This window comes from Rhinatrema bivittatum, chromosome 3, assembly GCF_901001135.1.
Source record: "Rhinatrema bivittatum chromosome 3, aRhiBiv1.1, whole genome shotgun sequence".
Lineage (NCBI taxonomy): Eukaryota > Metazoa > Chordata > Amphibia > Gymnophiona > Rhinatrematidae > Rhinatrema > Rhinatrema bivittatum.
The window spans coordinates 492379494-492402772 of NC_042617.1; the positions used below are offsets into that span (position 1 = coordinate 492379494).

General features: G+C 43.3%; 1 protein-coding gene across 1 annotated transcript in view; it reads right to left on the bottom strand.

Moving 5' to 3' along the window:
* Positions 1–3745: 3745 nt before the first annotated feature.
* The window catches only part of LOC115088121 (cytochrome P450 2K6-like), a 104639-nt gene continuing 85105 nt past the window's right edge, over positions 3746–23279 (bottom strand). The window contains exons 7-9 of the mRNA XM_029596094.1: positions 20956–21140; positions 11375–11516; positions 3746–4584 (exon numbers count right to left, since the gene is read on the bottom strand). Of these exons, the coding sequence (XP_029451954.1) occupies positions 4403–4584; positions 11375–11516; positions 20956–21140 (509 nt within the window). The 3' untranslated portion in view covers positions 3746–4402. The remainder of the gene's footprint in view (positions 4585–11374; positions 11517–20955; positions 21141–23279) is intronic.

Genomic DNA, 23279 nt, shown 5'->3' on the forward strand with positions numbered 1-23279 from the left:
TAGGGAACCAATATAGTGACTTGAGAAGAGGGGTTATATGGGTGTAGCAACTTTGACAAAAGGTAAGTCATGCAGCTGAATTTTGCATAGATTGTAGGGGAGAGAGTAGGCTCACTGGGAGGCCTGTGAGGAACAGGTTGCAATAGTCTAAGTGGGAAGTGATGAGAGAGTGGATAAGTGTTCTTGTAGTGTGTTCAGAAAGGAAGGGACAGATTTGGTGATGTCAGAAAGAAATGCACAGTTTAGCAGTGTTTTTGATATGTGTAGAGAAGGAGAGAAAGGAGTCGAAGATGACGCCAAGATTATGGATTTAGGAGACTAAGGGCCTCATTTTCCAAGAGGCTCGCACGCGATACCAGGATGGGGGTGGAGTCGGGGCAGAGTCGGCTCCGGAAGAGGAGGAGTCGGGGCGTCACCGGGGCCGACTCTGCGCCGACGCCGCAGACAGTGAAACGGTAAGTGCCTTTTCACGGCACCTTTCGCTTCCAATAGCTACACCTCCTATGGTGGCGCTATTGGGTGTGAAACCGGCAGTGATCGCACCGCGACGGTGCGATTGCTGCTGGCTAGCGCAGGCCCTCCCCCCGTTTCATCCGTCCGTCCCTCATCTTCTAAAGTATCGCAGGCCTGCGATACTTTAGAAAATGAGGCCCTAAGAGGTTTACATTATTAACCATAGAAATAGAGATAGGAGGAAGAGGGGAAGTGGGGTTGGAGGGAAGATAAAGAGCTCTGTTTTGGACATGTTGAGATTAAGGTGATGGTGGGACATCCAGGCAGCAATGTCAGACAAGCAGACTGAGATATAGTTGTTGCACCCGTGGATTCTTCAGCTAAGGCGGGGTTTATGTAACCTGCAGGGAGGAGCCCTGTAGGTCCTCTCCATCAGCAGGTGGATCTGCATAAGCCAGAGGCCCATCTGGAGCTTCACCTCAGGTTGAGCCTTCTTGTGCCGGGGCCTCTGTTGATGATGATGGGGTCCATTGAGGTAGCTGGGTTGGAGAGGGCGTTTGAGACTCTATGATGGCAGGCAGTAGTCAAGCATATCCAGGAGTCTAGCAATGGTCAGTGGCAGGTGGTGATCAAGATTATCCAGGAGTCAAGCTGTGGTCAGTGGCAGGCAGCAATCAAGAGTATCCAGGAGTCAAGCTGTGGTCAATACCATGTATCCATCTGAAGGGAAAGGTGGGATGGATAGGCAGGGCAGGAGGACAGCAAGGGAGGTAGAGACATACTGAAGAACTGGTTGAGGAACTGAAGCTGAAGAACTGAAGAACGAAGACAAGGATCATTGGAACTGGAGGACAAAGACAAGTATCTTAGGAAATGAAGACGAGGAATGCTGGAGAAACATGCACTACTGGAAAGAAGGGAGATCTGTTGCTGAGGCAAGGAACTGGAGGTCTAGAGGGCCTTTTATAGGCCTAGCTGCATATATCATCAGTGCGTGCCATGGGACCTTTCCCCTGTGGGATCTTTAAAGTTTGACATGCATGTGCCTAGGGGAGGCATGGTGGCATGGAGTTGGCAGCATCCTGCCGCGAGGCAAGCTGGCAGCGCATTGCTGCGAAGGATAGTGGGGCCTGGCAGGGAGCTGGCAGCATCCTGCCGCAAGGCCTGGTCCAAGGGCCTGGTCCAAGGGTGAGGATGATGGATCACGAGGTTGGCCCATGAACCACCAAATGCAAGGACTAGATACTTGACAAAATTTCTGGTATAGAGAGGAAATCAGAGCACCATGAGAATTCTTCCTGTGCCTTTATCTCCCCTCCATCCTCTATCATTCTACTCTTCCTGTCTGAGATTCATTCTCAAGATCCCCTCTCTCTCTCCATCCCCCAGATTCACCTTTTCTCTGTTCCCCTCCTCCCTTTCCGGGACCATCACTAAAATCCTTTCCCCCAAAATGAACCAAATAAATAAACTAGACACAGAAGTATTAGAAAGTACTATATTTTTATAAAGTAAACTGATAATGTACATCAATATGCAAATATTTGGAAAACTATGCAAATTTGCCACAGAAGTCTGAAAAATCTGCCATAGAATATGTTGCCAAAGAACCTTTTATTTAATTTAATTTTATTAAAGAACAGTAGGTGCAAATATATTGCATAAACCACTTCAACTTTCAAAAGCATTGCCCCAATTACAATCTTATTTAAGACATTCTCAGTACTTAGATATGAAGTCCACCATTCTCTTATTTTCTCCCCTTCTACCACTCCAGTCCTTCCGCCTTTCACTCCTTTCCTTTCCCACTGTAGTCACTTCCACTTTCCCTGAAACCTGCATAATATCCTCAAGCCCTTATTCCATCTCCTCTCCTTGTATAGCATAATCACTATTCTAGCTTCTCATATTGCCTCAAAAGGTGTCCAAACCCATATGAACTTATCATATCTCATTCCTCAGAGTCATTAACTTCTCCATTAAATATACATTCTAAAGTCTCTTATACCAGTCTGCCAGTTTAGGAGTGTCTTCTTCTTTTCAAGCCACTCTGTATTGCATCTTGCTGCTACCTAGCATTGAGTGAGCATAGCTATCTTCCCTGTTTAATCCCAATATTAATATGTTTGGATCCCACAAGAGTTGTTTCACCACTATCTTTTGTAACTCCTCCTTAATCATTTTCCAATAATTGTATTTGATATGGCATCCCCACCAAGTATGGAGCATAGTTCCCATTCTCCCACATCCTCTCCAATAATCATTCTATGTCTCCTCAAAAATTTTGCTTTCTTTATAGGGCCTTAATAAATAACATCTTTGTAATATTCCTTAAGCAAAGTAGATAGTGATGTTTCATTTACTTATTTAAAATTATTTATTATCTGCCAATCCAAAATTAATGGAGGTTTACAATATAAATGGAGGTTTACAATATAAACGCTTGCTAGAATATGATTGGGTTTTTGGTTCAGTTCTGTAGACAAGATCTGATAAATCTTAGTATTCTGCTGGCAGTAGGCAGTGGCACCAATTTCCATTTAATGTCTCCCTGTTCAATATAGTGCTTTATTTGTATAAAACCAAAAATATCTGTACTCAGTAACCCATAATTCTCATGGATTTCCTGAAAGGTAAGCATCTTTTTTATCCTTAACGAGTTACTTTAATATTATTAGCTCTTTCCCTTTCAGTCTCCTGCATCCCTCGTATAAAAGCTGTACTGTATCTTATAGGCAGTAGCACTGATGTACTGCTATTTAAATTCAATAGTCTCCTTTGTCAATTCCATATTTGCAATATGGGCCGGATTTTAAAAGCTCTATGCGCGTAAATCCAGTGGATTTACGCACGTAGAGTGGCTTACGCACGCCAGGCCTATTTTATAAAGGACTGGCAATGCGCGTCTAAGTCCCGGGGCTTTACTAAAGGGGCAGGGTGGGGGTAGGGATGGGGTCAGAGGCCTCCAGCCCAGCAGCCATTTGCCACTGTGTTGGAGGATTGCGTGCCGGCAGGCTGTTGGCGCGTGCAACCTGCGCCTGCCTGCAGGCAGGCGCAAAAGATATTAAAAGAATTTTGGGGGGGGTTAGAGTAGGGTTGGGGGGGAAAGGTTAGGGGAAGAGGTGGGAAGCCTAGGTTAGGGGGGAGGAAATGGGGGAAGCCCATGGGCGTTGGCGCGTGCAAAGTGCGCTAGTGTGCACCCTCTTGTTCGCGCCGACCCCTGATTTTATAACATGCGTGCGCCTGCATGTTATAAAATCGGGTGTACATGTGTGCACGCCGGGTAGCGCAAGCACATGTACGCCTGCGCACAGGTCTTAAAATCTACCCCTATATGTTTAGTGAATGGATTCCTTATTTCACAGTAGAAACTCTGCATAGCTAGCCACAGTGTCTTTTCCCAAATACTCTGTTCTTCTATACTCACTTCTTTTCCCTTCCTTTTCACCATTTGACTATTGATCATAGCTGTGCCGTTGGATAGTAATGCTTAAAATTTGGAATTCCTGGCCCCCTTGTCTTTTCTCCTGATAAAAATATTGCTCATGCAACTCTTAGTGTTTTTTTTCCTCTAAATATACTGAAACGCTTTATTTTAGGATGATTAAATCTACCTTCCAAGACTGTTGTTGGCAAGGATTGAAATACATAATTAAGCCTTGCCAAGATATTCATTTTTAACCTAGCTATATTCTCCTTAAGCAAAATAGGTGATAATAATCATTCCACTTTGCTAAGTCATCACAAATCTTCTTTATCAAAAAAGAATAGTAATGATGGAATCCTTTTTTTCCTGCAGAATCTTGAAAAAATATGCCACAGGAAACTGGGGGCACTTGATTATTACATAGAAATAGAAGGGAGTCAGAAGAAAATTCTATTTGATTGGCTTCTGATTTTCTTTCAACTTAACAACTATCTGAGTATATAGATATGTAACTGTGTCTGTTCAAGAACGTGGCAGAGCACAGAGCAGGTGGGGCATGGGTGGAGTTGTAATCCCAACTGCAGGAGTGAGGTCAAAGTGAGTTACACCAGGAGGAGGATGGAAGATGAATTTCTGTAGCAGGCTTGTAAAGAAAAGGAAAAGTTCCATTTTGGCAAGCGTCTCACCCACACAGATTCTCCGACCTGGAACAAAAAGCAAAACTGGGTTCAGAAATGTAAAAAGTGGAATCTCAATTATTTCATACATAGTAAAAATTAGAGATGTGAATCGTGTCCTCGATCGTCTTAACAATCGATTTCGGCTGGGAGGGGGAGGGAATCGTATCGTCGCCGTTTGGGTGTTTAGAGTATCATGAAAATCGTTAAAATCGTGAACCGGCACACTAAAACCCCCTAAAACCCACCCCCGACCCTTTAAATTAAATCCCCCACCCTCCCGAACCCCCCCCAAATGCCTTAAATTACCTGGGGTCCAGCGGCGGTCCGTAGCTAAATCGGGGGAAGGGGGAGGGCAGGAAAACCGGCACACTAAAACACCCTAAAACCCACCCCCGACCCTTTAAATTAAATCCCCCACCCTCCCGAACCCCCCCAAATGCCTTAAATTACCTGGGGGTCCAGCGGCGGTCCGTAGCTAAATCGGGGGAAGGGGGAGGGCAGGAAAACCGGCACACTAAAACACCCTAAAACCCACCCCCGACCCTTTAAATTAAATCCCCCACCCTCCCGAATCTCCCCCCAAATGCCTTAAATTACCTGGGGGTCCAGCGGCGGTCCGGAACGGCCTCCTGCAATTGAATCGTGTTGTCTTCAGCCGGCACCATTCTGCGCCGCCATTTTGCAAAATGGCGGTGCAAAATGGCGGCGGCCATAGACCAACACGATTCGACTGCAGGAGGTCGTTCCGGACCCCCGCTGGACTTTTGGCAAGTCTTGTGGGGGTCAGGAGGCCCCCCCCAAGCTGGCCAAAAGTCCCTGGGGGTCCAGCGGGGGTCCGGGAGCGATCTCCTGCCGCGAATCGTTTTCCGTACGGAAAATGGCGCCGGCCGGAGATCGACTGCAGGAGGTCGTTCAGCAACGACCTCCTGCAGTCGATCTCCGGCCGGCGCCATTTTCCGTACGGAAAACGATTCGCGGCAGGAGATCGCTCCCGGACCCCCGCTGGACCCCCAGGGACTTTTGGCCAGCTTGGGGGGGCCTCCTGACCCCCACAAGACTTGCCAAAAGTCCAGCGGGGGTCCGGAATGACCTCCTGCAGTCGAATCGTGTTGGTCTATGGCCGCCGCCATTTTGCACCGCCATTTTGCAAAATGGCGGCGCAGAATGGCGCCGGCTGAAGACAACACGATTCAATTGCAGGAGACCGTTCCGGACCGCCGCTGGACCCCCAGGTTTTAAGGCATTTGGGGGGGGATTCGGGAGGGTGGGGGATTTAATTTAAAGGGTCGGGGTGGGTTTTAGGGTGTTTTAGTGTGCCGGTTTTCCTGCCCTCCCCCTTCCCCCGATTTACGATTTTTTGACGATAAATCGGGGGAATTGGTATTGTATCGTGGCCCTAACGATTTTTGACGATTTAAAATATATCGGACAATATTTTAAATCGTCAAAAAACGATTCACATCCCTAGTAAAAATACTTAGGAAGGAATAAAGAATTTCATCAGAAACTAAAGAAATGTTCCAATTTGAGGTCCCAAAAGTATGACTGTGCACTTATTATTGTGTACTTTATACACATTTTTATGCATGTAAAATTATAATTATACAATTAAAATTGATGCTATGTATGTGAACATATACATGTGTAATCCTACATTTACCATACATAAGTAATGAAATAAAATGAAATTTTAAAAACGCAATTAAAAATAAAGGAAGATGAAAAGAAATAAATACAATGTTTCCAGTGCATCCCCCTATCCTATAGTGTGCATGAATAAATGATTTAACATGCGTAGATCCAGTGCAAGGGTAGTGGGTTCCCTAGATGACTTCTGCCTTGCACCCCCCCCCATTCACGCCGCCCCCATCGATCTTGGGCTCGATGCCTCCTAAATCGCTTGCGCCACCCACTGTAAGTTTCTCAGGGCCGCAAGCAGCACGAGCTGCTCATGGTCCGACAAACCTCTACTCCTCTTTGCTGCGAGGGGCACAAACTAAATAGCACGGTATGCGCTTTTCCATGTTCTATTAGCACACGTTTGTATCATGCCAGGTGCACTTTTTAGCTCACATGCTATTTCAAGAGCTCAGCTAAGAGGAAGCATTGGAGCTCACTGATGGGCTGTTAGAGCAGGAGATGTTGTTGAGGGTGTGGAGAAGAGGATAGGAAGAGACAAAGGAATAGGAGAGAACAAAAGGAACATGCAGCCAAAGAGGAGATACAACAATATACTTCAGCACCTTCGGACAAATTCCACATTAATTTGGATGAGAAAGTGTATTTCAGACTTGCAAACTCTGTAGTACATTGAACAGGGTATAAAGCACAAAGTTGTAACTAATGCAAATGAAAGCTCATCCCACAAGTTGCAAACAAACACTAAGGCCTGGATTTTCTAAGGTCGCAAACCGTAGAGAATCCGGTGGTAACGGGGGGGAAACGGGGGGCAGGCCTGCGAAAGCCGGCAGCGATCGCACCTCGCACTTATCCAATCCTTTTTTAAACACAACTGCACTAACCACTTCTTCTGGCAACAAATTCCACAGTTTAATTGTGCGTTGAGTAAAAAAAGAACTTTCTCCAATTAGTTTTAAATGTGCCACATGCTAACTTCATGGAGTGCCCCCTAGTCTTTCTATTATCCGAGGGCCTTTCAAAAATGAGTGGATCAGGGGCGGGGCTGGAGGCGTGAAGGCAGGGCAGAGGCGGGGCCAGGGGCGTTCCCAAGCCCTCCGGCACAGCGGCCGTGCCGGAGGTTGACGAGCTGGCAGGCGTAATTCCATCAAATCAGGTGGGGGGGGGGGGGTGTTAGATAGGGGAAGGGAGGGAAAGGTGGGGGGGATCCAAAAAAAGTTCCCTCCAAGGCCGCTCCGATTTTGGAGAAGCCTTGGAGGGAACGGGGAATGCCATCGAGGCTCCCCTTGGGCTCGGCGCACGCAAGGTGCACAAGTGTGCACCCCCTTGCATGCGCCGACCCCGGATTTTATAACATGCGCGTGGGAGTGCGCGCATGTTATAAAATTGGGTGTACATTTGTGCGCACCGGGTAGCGCGCATAAATGTACCCTATGCGCGTAAAATTTAAAATCGGCCCCACAATGTGGAAACTGGGAGGAATGCTCAGGAGGCAGCCTCTTTCCACCTGAGGTTGGATGGCCCTCTCCCATCTTATATCTCTGGTACATGACTCTAACAGATGATCACTTATTTATTTATTTATTTATTTATTCATTCATTCATTCATTCATTTTTATATACTGACATTAGATCAAAGATATTACATCGGTTTATAGGGAACGGAAAATGAAATAAACGTGGCAACAATATAAAACTTAATTTTTACATGGGTAACTTAGTAACGATATAATGTTATAGTGAAGGCTGAGCTTTTAAAGCGTAACTAAAGAGATCTGCAGAATAACAAGGGGGTAACATAAGATAAGGTGGGAGGAATAGTACTGAGGGAAAATATTGCAATTCAGGGGAAATTTAATCGACTTGCAGGGAAGCTTGAACTGGGGGGGGGGTGTAGGATCTGATTCTAGGGTGGTGGGGGTTGGGGGTATTAGGTCACAGGAAAGGCTTGTAGGAAGAGCCATGGTTTTAGGTGTTTTTTGAATAGTTGAGCTGAGGGTTCAGTTCTTAATTGTGCTGGAAGGTTGTTCTAAAGAGACTGTCCAGCTACAGATAGCGCGCGTTCTCTCGTTGTGGTCAGATGTGCTTCTTTTGGGGTGGGGATTGGGAGAAGTCCAGTGTTGGTGGAGCGGAGGTTTCTTTGGGGTGTGTGAAAGTATAGGGAACGTGCTTAGCCAGTCCATTTTGTCATAGTGGAGCGTTTTTGTGGATGAGTGTTAGGGTTTTATATTGGATTCTAAAAGTGATGGGTAGCCAGTGGAGGTCCTAGAAGATGGGTGTGATGTGGTCCGATTTTTGTGTTGTGTAGATTTTTGTGTTGTGTAGATATAATAGATACTATAGAAGGTATATGTGTGTGTAGGGGGGTGGTGGGAGAAGATTATCTTTGGGGGATGGGGGACATGATGTCCTCAGTCACCTGAACTTTCTTTGCTGGCATATGGAGATGGCCATTGCTGTCATTGTTGTAGTTTGTCTATCCAAAGACAAATGCAGGCATTTTTAGGCTTCAGCATGAAGAGCGGCCAAAATGTTATTGATCCCAACACTATAGGGTGCTCAGAAGGGGGGGGGGGGTCTGAAAGGAAGTGAATAGTTCAATACATTTTTCTGACAGTGTTTTGCTGGGTATCTTCATGTGGTGACCTTGTTTTATAATATCTAGACTAAATCTAAGCAAGGCTAAATATGAAAGATAGGAAAAAGAAAAATTAATTCTGGCTGCATATCATCCAGGATAAAAAAGTGCCTCAGCATTAGGACTAATTATGGTGGTAGTGACAGTGCACACTCTTCAGGTGAAGGCAAGTTCTCTGATATGGCTATAGACCACAGTGAGCCTGTCCTGGATCCACTGCAGCAGGAAACAGATCACAGAAACTAATAAAAAAATCAAGAGGACTAACTCCAGTTAGGTGGACCCATGAAGGTAAAAAAGAGACAAACAATAAATCAAATATAGACAAACTTTATACTTGGTTCCAGATTATTTGAAAAGCAAAGATTTAGACTTAGCCTGTCAGAAGCCCAGTCATTCACAGAAACCTGGAATTACATGGCCAATATTAGCTGGAAATACTGGCCTAATGCTTTTCAGTTCCTATAAGTCTTCTCTGAGATAGCAGGTCAGTAATAGTTTTTTTCTTTTTTATGAATCGAAAAACAGTTTTAAATATAAGCCATTTGACCCCCTTTGTTAATTAAATTAAAGCAGCCCCTTCAAAATGGCACACAAAAAAACAAATATAGGCAAAATTTAAACTTGGCCCCAAATAATTTTAAAAGCAAGGATTGACTTAGCAAGCCAGAAAATCAGTCATTCACAGAAACTTGGAATCACACTAGCTATAAATTATGCCTTGTACACTATGCAATGTTCAACAATTCTGACAAAATATTAGTCTGAAAATGCATTTTTGTCTAATAAATGTGGATTTTGTTTGGAAGTGCATAAGTGTGTGTTGATATCTCTTCTTTTTGGCATCTTCCTTTCTTGCTCTTCTCCTGTTCCTTCTCTAGGGCGGATTTTAAATGCCCTGCGTTCGTAAATCTGGCCAGATTTACGTGCGCAGGGCCTTCGCGCTCCAACGTGCCTATTTTGCATAGGCTGCCGGTGCGCGCAGAGCCCCGGGACGCACGTAAGTCCCGGGGCTTTCTAAAAGGGGCGTGTCGGGGGGCACGTCTAAAATGACACGGCGTTTCGGGGGCGTGACGCGGCATTGCGGGGGCGGGGGCCGGGGGCGTGGCGCAGGCCCGGGGGCGTGGTCGAGGCCTCTGGACCAGCCCTCGGGTTGGGTAATGATGCGCCAGCAGCCCGCTGGCGCGCGCAGATTTACGTCTGCTTTTAGCAGGCGTAAATCGTGGAACAAAGGTAAGGGGGGGGGGTTTAAATAGGGCCGGGGGGGTGGGTTAGGTAGGGGAAGGGAGGGGAAGGTGGGGGGAGGGCGAAGTACGCGATCACGCAAATTTAGAAAATCTACCCCTCTGTATTCCTTGTATAACATCTCCTGCTCTAGCAGTCCCATTTCTTCCCTCAGTAACCCATAATGCATCCTGTTAGCTGAGCACTTGAAATAGCTGAAAATGTAATATCTGGTCTGAGCCAAGGGTTTAATGTTAGATATTAGCAAGCAGTGTTACATATTTTATTTTATTTTATTTTTTTGAATCTATAACCCACTTGATCATAGGTATTCAGTGGCTAGCAATTTACATACATAATAAAAAAAAATAGTATATAGAAGATAGCATACCACACTATTAGTGTGGTCCTAGTAAAGTTTCATGTGCTTCTGATATTCATTTAGATGCAGTTATGTGCTTATTTTAGCAAGTATACCCCAAAATCTGTTCAGGCAAGTTTAGTGTATATTCTAGGCCTTTAGAGCATAGTCCGCTGTTCCAGATGCATACTTACAGGCCTATGCAATACCATTCGCTCACATTGGCGCACAGGTTAATTCGTGGTTAAATGCATGTTTTGGATGTGCGTCCATAACTCCTGATGCAATAAGGGGATCAGCATGTCTAAATTGCATATCCAAACCAGCACATAGCTAATAGCACTCATCACATGTAAATGCTATGTTGATGAGGCTATTAGCTAGTACCCCCTTATGTAAAAAATAACTGCCTGACACGCACATGTTAACCCTTCAAAAATTAACGCCAGGCCCGGAGCTGGTGTTAAGTCTTGAGGAACCCCAAAAGTTTAAAGAAAAGCAGAAAATATTGCTTATCTCTTGTTCCTCTGAATTAATATCATGGCAATATTAAGTCAGAGAAACCACAGAAAGCAGGAACGTGAAAAAAGTAAAAAAATAAAAAAATGTCTTGATGGCAGTTAGGTTAGGAAAATGGATGCTCAAATTTACGAGCATCCATTTTCCTAACCCGTGCAAAGCCACTTATCCTGGGCGCCCAATGCTGAGGAGGCACTAGGGACGCACAATTTCCCCTAGTGCCTCCTTTTTAACGCAACTACTCATTAGCCTATTGCATCACGCACCCAGGAGAGGTGGATGGATGCGCATTAGGAAAGTGGGTGCTCATTCATGAGTGCCCATTTTTCCCATGCAAATATTGCATCGGCCTGTAAATGGCCTTAGCGTGCATATTAAGCTTTAGTACATAAGCCTAAATCTATGAAAGCAGCAAATACAAAACGTCAGATTACCTGCGGAAAATGGCATGAATGCATCTTTCTTTACAAAATTTCCAGCTGAATCAAGAAAATGGTGAGGATTGAACTCTTCTGGTTTCTCAAACTGAGTCTCGTCTTTCAGAACTGATGTTAATAATGGGATGATATGGGTTCCCTAAAAAAAAAAAAAAGCATGTAAAGTTAAATGTAAACAAAGCAATGCCTTGTGGTTTAATGCTGCAACGTTTTACGCTGACTTGTTGGTTAGAAGACACCTCTTTAAAATGAGAATGATATGCCACTGTAGGAGTGCTTTAAAAGCTGCCAGAGAAAGAGAGCCGGTGTCACTTGCTGCTGATTTCGATTTTTCTCTTCATTTGGGGAAAGTCACGGTTGGAGAAACTGTGGAGAGTTGCAGCAGTACTAGTAGTTTTTATTGTCTCTGTCTGGATACCAGTGAGGTGAGCATTGCTTGCTCAGAGGCTGACTAGAAGAGTGTTACTTGGCTGCCAACATTTTTGGTCTGCGTTTATCAGTTTTTTGGTGTAGAGTCTGTCAGCACTAGTCTAAGGCACTGCATGTAGCACAGCACATTAACGCTGCACTGTGTATGTGTGTGTGTGTGTGTGTGAAAGAGAGACAGAGTTCTCTACACACATAGTACAGTGGTACTGTGTGTGGGGGTACAGTTACAGAACTAATAAATAAAAAAAAACTTTGTAACATCCAAATTTCCAGTAGGCGTTGCACTAACTTGAACAAATTCCATCAATTATATCAGGAAAAAGGAGACAAGGGAATGTTGACAGGATTAGCAGCCTGCCTTCCTCTCCTGCTCTTCTGGACTTGATAAAGCCCCTCTTCAATTTAGGTGCACAGAAAAAGCTGGTTCATGTGACCACATATTTTTCTGTACATGCCTGTATTAGTAATGTGGAAACACACATACTTTCTCTACCTATTTTATATAATTGCACATATATAATTTACATATGTAATAATTATAACAATGCATGCGTAAAAACCAAGAATTAAAGTATACATGTACTCCACATCTGAAAATACTTGCTAGTGTGCTTGGAATCATCAGTTTATAGATAGCCCTACCTGTTCACTCAGACTTTCATCTTGACCCTCCAGTACTTACCCTGCCCCCCACCAGTTCACCCATACCAACCCTGTAGGAGGCCGAGAACTGGCACATCATCTGGGTGTAACGTATCCAGTATCATGGCTCAGACCAGGCTCTGGCAGTCCGGACCAGTGAATAGATAAAAACTGCATGGTGAATCCTGGGGTTCAACAAATGCAATTCTAGAGGGGTTTTCAGGGGGAAGAAAGCAGCACTCAAAGGGTGCTGACTTTGCCTCCATGGAAATGGGATAATAGACAGGTTAGAAAGGGGCTAAAAGCATTGGCAAAATGTCTAAAAATCAGTAAGTTAGCTAGAAAGTCTAATCTTTCTGAAGTTTGGGATATGTCCTCCAGTGACTCTGACTCATACTCCAATATTTCAACTGATTGTTACGGTCCCAGTCGCGTGTGCCGCAACCGGGCCCTTACCTCCATGTTCCTGGTCCCGCTCCCGGTTCAGCTGGTAGAGTTTGCGGCCTGTGTGGCGGCATCCCCACGGGGGCGACGCCGGTGGGAGATCTTCGGTGGACGCCCTGTCCCTAGGTGCGCGTGCAAGAAGGACACTTTTGTAGGCCTGTTCCTGCCATTCAAAGCTCTGCCCGCTTCCTGATGTCAGACGCCACGGCCTATGTAAGCAGGCCGCGGACCCTCAGTCTTTGCCTTGCAACAGGGTTACCTTGCGGTTCCCAGTTGCTCTGTGCCCCGGAGTGTGTTACTACTTGCCGGTAGTTGCTCCGTTCCAGCCTGGTTCCTGCTTCAGACTTTGCTTACGTTCCAGCCTGGTTCCCGCTTCAGACTTGCTGACGTTCCAGCCTGGTTCCCGCTTCAGACTTGCTTCAGTTCCTGCCTGGTTCCCATACCCGTGTTTTGCTTCAGTTTCTGCCTGGTTTTAGTACCCGTGTCTTGCTTCAGTTCCTGCCTGGTTCCCATACCCGTGTCTTGCTTCAGTTCCTGCCTGGTTCCAGTTCCCAAGCCTGCTTGTTCCTGATCCAGCTACAGTACTCGCCTAAGTCCCAGCGGCCGGGCTCCTACGGGCTCCTCCCGGGGGAGCTCCAGCTTCCAGGGTGAAGTCTCACCACCGACCACCTAAGTCCCAGCGGCTGGGCTCCTACGGGCTCCTCCCGGGGGAGCTCCGACTTCCAGGGTGAAGATCATCGTTCGCATCCTGCCTGATATCCGCCTCCTGGCCTGCTTGTACACTGAGACTATAGTCCACCTCTCCCCAGTCTCCTGCAGGTCGGCCCAAGGGTCCACTAAAACCGTTAATCCATAACACTGATCATGAAGAAGAGTTGACTAATTGAACAGAGGGCCCAGCTATGACCAGTCCAGTGGCACCCAGCACCAGCATGCCAGTGGCTAAGGCATTGGGCAGATGCCCCAACTGCCTGCTCAGCTTGCATGTGCCTGATCACATCAAGCACAGAATCTGGAGAGGAAATATTGCAACATTTTCTTGTTGGTCTTAAGAGACCCCAGGGAAAGTACAAAAAAATGGGGAGAGGGTAAAAAAAGCATTGAGGCGAGAACAAAGCAGCATATTCCAAAAAACATATAAAATTGGCTATTGGGATTTCATGTGTTATCTAGTAAAATTAGTAAAATGAAACCTAAAGTGTTGATTTTTATGCTGAAGTATTTTTAGAATGCATAAAACATATGGAGGTTGGGCTTGGCTTAACTATTATGAGAAGATTAGGAAGAAATTAGCATGTGAGCACCCAGTGCAAAGAGCTCCTGGCTCTCAGAGAATGAGACCAATCTCTAGAGGCCTGAGTGGCAGACCTGGAGGAGCTGAGGCAGACAGAGAGCTATATAGAGGAGACCTTCAGGGATATACAAGAGAGGTCTCAACGCCAGTCAAGCAGCCCTTGTGCTGCTTTGGAGAAGGAAGGTCACCTGAGAGGAGACCATCACCTTGGTGTGGCAGGACATGATTCTGTAGCTGTGACTGCCCTCCAGGTGATGCCTTATCCTCTAACATTGAGCATGTGTCTTCAGGGTTGTATGCCCAGGAGGGAAGGGTTAGGACGGCCGATATAATGGGTGATTCGATAATCAGAAATGAAGATACCTGGGTGGCTGGTGGACATGAGAATCACTTGGTAACTTGCCTGCTTGGTGCAAAGATAGTGGACCTTATATGCCACCTAGATAAGATGAGAGTGCTAGGAAGAAGCTGACTCTCATGGTAGATGTGGGTACAAATGGCACAGGAAAGTGCAGGCAGGAAGTTCTGGAGGCTAAATTTAGGCTCTTAGATAGAAAATTGAAATCCATAATTTCCAGGGTTGCATTCTCAGAAATGCTTCCCATTCCATGTGTAGGACCCTAGAGGCAAGCTAAGCTCCAGAGTCTCAATGCATGGATGAGAAGATGATGTGGGGAAGAGGGTTTTGGATTTTTCAGGAACTAGGGAACATTCTGGGGAAGGGGGAGTCTATGCTGGTGAGATGGATTCACCTTAACCAGTGTGGAACTAGGGTGCTGGCATAAACCTTTAAAAAGGAGATAGAGCAGCTTTTAAACAAGTTGATGAGAGAAAGTCGAAAGTCACTCAGAAGTGCATAGTTCAGAATGATGTATCTTTGAAGGATACTAACAAAATAGGGATATTAGGGCATCCTGATAGAGAAGTAGCAATAAATGCTCAAACAGCCCATGTGCCTTTAAGTAAAGAGCAGACAGAGCAGAAAGATTCCAAATTACTCTTGTCAATTGATGAGCAGGTTGTTAATTCAAATAAAATACATACTAATATCTGTAAACAAATGCTAGAAGTCTAAAAATAAGATTGGAGAGTTAGAATGTATAGCACTGAATGAAGATGTAGATATAATTGGCATTTCAGAGAACTAATACAAGGAATTTAACCAATGGGACACTGTGATTCCAGAGTACGAATTATATCTCAATGATAGGATGGATCAAACTGATGGAGGTGTGGCGCTATATGTTAAAGAGGGCATAGAGTCAAACAGGATAAATGTTATATAGGAAACAGTGAACTATAGAATCTTTATGAATAGAAATTCCATGTGAGATGATGAAACGCTAATAGAAATTAGGGAAGATAACAAAAATAGCAACACTAATAATGGGTGATGTCAATTACCCCAGTATTGATTCAGTAAATATTACATCAGGATATGCTAAGGAGGTCAGGTTTCTAGATGAATTAAATGACTGATTCATTGAGCAGCTAGTACAAGAATGGACAGTGTGTTCCTGTGTGTGTGTGTGTGTGTGTGTGTGTGGGGGGGGGGGGGGGTGTTATTCCTAATCTTTAGTGGAACACATTATTTGATGAAAGAGTTAATGATGTTAAGGCCACTTGGCAACAGTTATAATAACATGATCAAATTTGACATGATAACTGGAGGGAAGACACTAAGGAAATTTACTGTGATAGTATTTAACTTTCAAAAGGGAGATTATGATAAAATGAAAAAAAGGGAGAGGAGCAACTGCATGGGTCAAGAGTTTACGTCAAGCATGGACATTGTCTAAAAATACCATCTTTGAAGCCCAGTCCAGATATATTCCATGTATTAAAGGTGGAAGGAAGGCCAAAAGACTGCTAGCATGATTAAAAGGCGAGAAGAGAGGATATTCTAGCCAAAGAACATCCTTCAAAAATGAAACAGCATAAGCACTGGCAATTTAAATACAAGCATTGATAAGGAAAGCAAAGACAGAATCAGAAAAGAAACTTGCTGTGAACGCAAAACTCATAATATAAACTTTCAGGTACATTTGAGACAAAAAGCCTACGATGGAGTCAGTTGGACTATTTGATGATCGAGGGGTAGAAGGGGTGTTAAGAGAGGTTATGGCCATAATGAAGAGATTGAATGAATTCTTTGCTTCAGACTATTGAGGAAGTTCTAAGGCAGATACCCATGGCAGAAGTGATATTTAAAGGTGATGATTCAGAGAAACTGAAACAAATCTCAGTGAACCCGGAAGATGTACTAGGGCAAATTGACAAACTAAAGAGTAGCAAATCACCTGGACCAAATGGTATACATGAAAGAGTGCTGAAAGAACTGAAAAATTAAATTGCAGACCTATTGCTGAAAATCTGTAAATTTATCATTAAAATCAGCTATGGTATCTGAAGACTGAAGGGTGGCCAATGTAATGGTTTTTAATAAAAGTTCTGGGGTGATCTGGGAAACTACAAACTGGTGAGACTGACGTCAGTGCTGGGAAAAATGGTTGAAAGCATTCTAAAGAACAAAATTACTGAACATATAGATATGAATAGTTTAATTCATTGATTTATTTGCTTTTGTATACTGACATTCATTGGGGTACATCACATCAGTTTACATGTTGGTGTGGAGAAATAGTAGGACGAACGTGTCCTACTATTTTTATATGGAACAGAGTCAAATCGACAGTTAATACAGTTATATTTTTGCATTGTTGAACATCGAGGGGAATTTATTCAAACAACTCAAAGGGGCTATTTGATTTAATGGGACAAAACCAACATGGATTTAGCCAAGGGAAGTCTTGCCTCACAAATTTGCTTCATTTTTTTTGAAGGTGTGAATAAACATGTGGATAAATATGAGACATTTGATATAGTGTATCTGGATTTTCAGAAAATGTTTGGCAAAATACCTCATGACAGACTCTTGAGGAAATTAAAAAGTCGTTGGATGGGAGGCAATGTTCTGTTGAGGATTGTACGGTTGCCAACTGGCTATACATTTTCAGGACAGGTTGATCCACTCCTGGTTTTACCCACTGCATGCTTGGACTTATTCTGCTTTCCCTATTGCATTCCCTAAGAAAAGCAAGATTATATGTACCTTCATACAGTGGAGTAAAACCAGGACTGGATCAACCTGTCCTGAAAATCTGGAGCCAGTTGATAACCCTAGTGGATTGAGAGCTGGTTAAAAGACAGAAAACAGAAAGTAAGGCTAAATGGCCAATTTTCTCAAAGGAGAAAGATTTATAGTGGAGTGTTCCAGGGATCTGTACTACAACTGCTTCTTTTTAACATATTCATAGAAGACCTAGAGATGGGAATGACGAGTGGGATGATCAAATTTACTGCCGATACAAAATTATTCAAAGTTGTTAAATCACAAGAGAATTGTGATAAATTGCAAGGCTAGGAGACTGGGCATCCAAATGGCAGAGGACATTTAATGTGGACAAGTGCAACTTGATACATGTAAGGAAGAGCATCCTGATTTATAGCTACACAAAGCAAGGTTCCACTTTGGGAATCACCACCCATGAAAAGGATCTAGGCATCATTGTGGATAATATATTGAAATCCTTTGCTTAGTGTACAGCAGCAGCCAAGAAAACAAATAGAATGCTAGGAATAATTAGGAAAGGAATGGAGAATAAAACAGAGATTATCATAATGTTTTTATTTCACTAACGCACCTTGAGTACTGTGTGCAGTTTTGGTCACTGCATCTCAAAAAAGACACAGAATTAGAAAAGACACAGAGAAGGGTGACCAAAATGATAAAGGGGATTCCCCTATTAGGAAAGGTTAGTGCTCTTATTTGGAGAAGAGGCAGCTGAGGAGAGATATGATATATGTCTATAAAATAAAGAGTGAAGTGGAATGGGTAAATGCGAATCTGTTGTTTTTCAAAAGCTATAATGACTAGGGGGCATTCAATGAAGTTACTAGGTGATATATTTAAAACAAAAAGGAGAAAATATACACATAATTAAGGTCTGGAATTTGTTGTGGAAGGATGTGGAGAGAGCTATAAGTGTAGCTTTGTTAAAAAAAGATTTTTAAAAACTTCCTGGAGCAATATAGAGATTTATCCCTTTGTCACCCACCCTAACCCCCCCCCACTGTATATAGGATACAATGGGTCCTTGGTTGTCCTTACTTTTGATAGGTATACCCTGCATTCCCTATATACTGTTTGTATTATGGTTTGTCTTTGTGTAACACCAACTTGAAAGTTTTCCATTGCTTGTTTGCCCGGTTTGTTCGGGATGTTGCCATGATGCCTATGTTATATGCTGAGCAATAATAAAGATATATTACAAAAAAAAAAAAAAAAAAAACTTCCTGGAAGAAAAGTTCATAAACCATTATTAAGATGGACTTGGGGAAATCCATTGCTTATCCCTGGGATAAGCAGCATGGAATCTATTGTACTTTTGGGATTCTGCCAGGTACTTGTGACCTGGATTGGCCACTGTTGCTTGATGGACTTTTGGTCTAACTCAGTATGACAAATCTTATATTCATGTAAGTGAGAAATCTACAGATTGGGGTTTCCAAAACACTGGCTTTTGAATTGAATGAGATGACTCATACTAGACGTTGTCCTTTGGGGTTTCATGCTCACCCTTAGCAGGGAATAGCGGCCTTACCAGTCTGCCAGCCATGCAACCATGTTACGTCGGACAATCAGACCCAGTTATGGCGGGCATGCCACAACCATGTAAGTTGTATAACACAGTGAGGTGTGGATGGCAGTAGACCTGCAGGTTTAGACAGAGATGTGCTAAATGTGGGGTCAATGATCATCCAGCCTCTTTCTGTAGTTTCCTAAAGTGATCTCAGCCAACCCCATCCTAGGTATTGTCTATGAAAAAGTGGTGATACTGGCATCATTGGCTGAGATGCATAAATGATTGGTGCAGTAACCCAACAAAAGTGATGCAAAGCTTTTAGCAGATGGACTTCATTTCGGTTTCAGAATACCACATACAGGCCTGTTTTCTGGTATGGTCCCTTGGAATGCCTGCTATATTCAGGAGAGGGGCAACATAGTCCAGCAAAGTATAGACAAGTGTAACCCTCGGGCAGAATAGTCCTGGATAGGGGCCTAGGGCACACATCTCCATTCAGATTTTAATTGCTCAGTTCTCAAAAAGATGTCAAATCACTCTGAGTGTCCAGAATTCCCTGTGGGGGAAGATTAACTACTAGGCCCTAAGTTGTTGCTCATCACCAAGTCACCCTTTATTTTCCTTGTAAACAGCACTGATGATCTCAAGTATATAAACAGCAGCAATGATCATGCTAAAAATTGGTCTAATTTCCAACACAATTTTACTTGCGACCCTTAACGGGGATTTTAACCTCAAGGGCACACAAACATATTTGTTTATCTTCAGGGGCTGCTCCAGCTAGTAATTTACTCCCAAGCTTGACTCTTAATCCCTGGTTGGGGGGGGGGGGGGGGGGGGATTCTTTTTAAGGGGATAGGCTCTCGCTTGTGGCCCAGATGATGTTGTGCTGCTCCCAGTGTGTGTGTAGACTGTATATGCATCTCATGAAGTAAGAGGCTATAAGAAATCAAGCAGGACCAGGGTGATTTCTGGGTGTTAAATACAAGTTAACCAATTAGTAATCATAAATTAAAGTCCTTTTGTCCATAAGTGTGAAGTTACATCTGACTGTTGGTACAAGTGTAATTCTAGGTAGGTAGGTGTCCTTTTGTTCAGGCATCTGGGTAGAGTCCCCATGGTGATTATTAATGTACAAAATTCACCCAGTGACTATCAGGAATCCTAGTGGAGGGGTCCCCAACGTAACAGCAAAATCCTACCTTAGGTCATTTTCTCAGACACCCAGCCCGTCCTGGTCCCATAGAGTGGAGATCTGGATGGGGTCTCCTGGTCTTGTTCTTCCTTCCTTAGTTGTTCTTTCGGGGGGGGGGGGGGGGCTTCTCATGGGGAAAAGTCAAAGGGGATCAGGCTACCTCAGCACTGTATCTCAGTAGGGAGAGGAGATTGAAAAACCTCCTAACACTGTTCAAGTTCAAAAAATATTTCTAAAGTTTAACCTGGATACATCTTCTGCTCTCACTGTCTCTTGCAGCAGGATCCATCACGGGTGCTTACCACCTAGGGTTTAGCGTGGTCTCACAGGTATTTGATCCCCTAATGAGAGCCCTTTTGCCCCAAAAGGGTATGAGGTGTAAAAATCGAATTTTTCTGTAAATTATTAGGAGAATAACACTCTGGCAGGGAGTGCATGATGTGGTATCACTTCTAAAAGAAACTCCTTCATTTTCCTTCTGGGTAAAGCTGGGATGCCTCACCAAAGTGTGAAACCTAAACAAGGTTTCCTCAAACTGAACCCAATGTGTTCTAAAATGGCTGGGCTAAATAGTGTTTAGGAATCCAATCTAGACCCTCCAGGTGGGAGGGACTGAGGGGGATGGATGGCTCCTTGATAGTGTGTTCTAAACAGGGAAATTAGTGGCCTCTTGTGGTCAGACCCAGGGGTAGGGGGTTCTGCCACATACTGAATATTTGGTAGAATTGAATGAAAAGTTTCTTCCAGCTCTTGATGTTTCTTTCCAATTTACACTTTGAGCTCTCAGTAAATTTGTGCCTCCAGCTTGGGAAACACTGCTCGGTTTCCCTCAACATGAGATAAATAAGTACATAATTTTAAAATATAAGAAATCTGTAACTTCATAAAAATGGAACAAATCAAAATCTTTAAAATCTTTTTCACTTACTTTTGGTAGAAAATGACCTTTAAAATTGGTATCTGTGGTAGTCTCATGAGGTAAATTCATTGGAACAATATCTGCAAACCTTTGAATTTCATGGATGACTGCATCAGTATATGGCATTTGTTTCCGATGATCAATTCGAGGCTGAGATGATCCTATGACTCTTTCTATCTCTTTCTGAACTTTTTCTAAAATTTCATAAAATAAGGGAATACGTGAAAAGAACAAAATTCAATGTATATTTTCTGAGTTAAACAGCAGGGATTTCTTCTTCCTTCAAAATAACCAGTAAACGTAATCCGGTTGATTAATCCCCCCTTATGTTTTGGTCTCCAAGAAGAATAAAGTAGTTCTTTCCTGAACATCTACTGTCATAGAAAGAGATATTTTATAGCTATTTGAGCTGTTTTCAAATTCACCAAAAGATATTCACAAGGGCACCGAATACAGATGCTTGCAGGATGCAGGAGATAGTGCCTGTCTACATGTTCTATTATCAGATTTCTCCTCACCTCTTCCTATCCATAACCAGCAATTCACTCTTCTATACACAGGGTGATGATCACATTACGTTACTAGAGGACTCCATCTCAAATATTTTAATTCTGCTCAGAGTACGAGTAATTTCAGCCAGTGTTTTATTTGTCCCATTACATTTTGTGGGAGGAAAAATCAACTTTTTATTTTATTACTCTCCTCTCCCTTCAGCATTTTTGAGAGCCAGTCCTCATCATATTATTTTATTTTACTCTATTTGATTACTTTGGAACAGAAGCCAAACAAAATCTTGGGGATTCATTTTTAAAAGACTTGCTTCTGGCTCCTTTTAAGGAGAGATTATTTGATCTTCATTGCACCTCTCCTATCGCTGGTCTGATGACCAGTTGGAAGAAATCAGATGGTCACTTGCCCCAGATGAAATACATCCCTTGTTCATTTCTTACAATACAGCAGCTTGTATAAAAGGGGTACAGAAAGGGTGGGGTTTGTCTTTCCACTTGGTCAACTCTTTTCATGCTTATTGCATGAGCCACTTAACATCCTGCAGCAAAATATTTCATCTCATGACAGTTTTTGAGTTGCTTACCGAGAGTGCCTCTTACAGCGATTCAGGTTGACTAAAGCTCTCGTCTCCCAGCTGTGTGAGTGGATACATGACTTCTGTCTAGGCTACCTAAACAACATGTCTGCTGAGTTGAAAGTGATGACTGTTGTCATTATTCAATGAATGACTCCTTCCAGAGAGATAAAGGAGGAAAGACTGACATCAATCGGTTTTCTTTCTCTAGAGGTCATAGATGCCTACATGCCTGATTATATCTAGTATCTATGTAATGAGAAAGAAAAAAGGGAGGTACAAAAGGGCTTCTTTGCTATTGCTCACTTCCCAAATGTCATCAGGGCTATTGATTGCACTCATGGAGTCTAGGTCCTTCCAGCAGACACAAAGTCTTATGCTGGAAATGTAAACATTACCACAGTCTTATCATTCAGGTCTGCCATAATCCTTGTTCACTGGTGACAGATTTGGTATCCAAGTTTCTTGCCATAATAAATGCCCATATATTAGTACAGAGCCCGTTCTATTACTACTGTGTACATAGGAGACAGGGATCTACTATGTAAGTACTAGAATCATTGTAGACTTATGTTGTACTAATGTGATTTTCATAGCTTTAAACAATGATCAACTACTTTAATTCGGTATTTGACTGTGATACTGGATACTCCTTGTTGATCTGGCTGCTAACTTCCTTTCCCCTTCTCACTTCTGCCTCTGGAGTGGTTCAACCATAACCATTGCTCAAGGAGGTCCCTGAACATATGTACCTTTGTTCGGCTGAATCTTGGAAGAAAAACATTGACCACTATGCTATCACCTGGATAGTGAAGAGAGGAGATTCAACTGAGAAGTACATTCTACTGATCTGGTGAAGGATATGCACAATGGAACTTTATGGTGTATCCTATTAACTAAATTAAATATACCTACATCCCTAAAATTTGGGAGGGAGCTTCTAAACTACAATTGGCAAGGATCAAGATTAAAAGAAAATATGCATTAGGAATTACAAGTCACAGATTTATTGAAGAGCAAAACATGTAAATGGATAGGATTGCATGAGGATTTGTATACAATCATTTTTACTATTCCACCACCAATTATCAGTAAAAGTTAAGTTGGAAATCATAATCAGCTTCCAGCATGATATTACTTCTGTATGCAAAGACTGTCTTAACAACACTGAGGGCCTTGAAGAATAATCTACCCCTCCCACCACCAAAGAATCCTGGAAAACAGAGGGACTTAAGGCTAGCATAAGAAG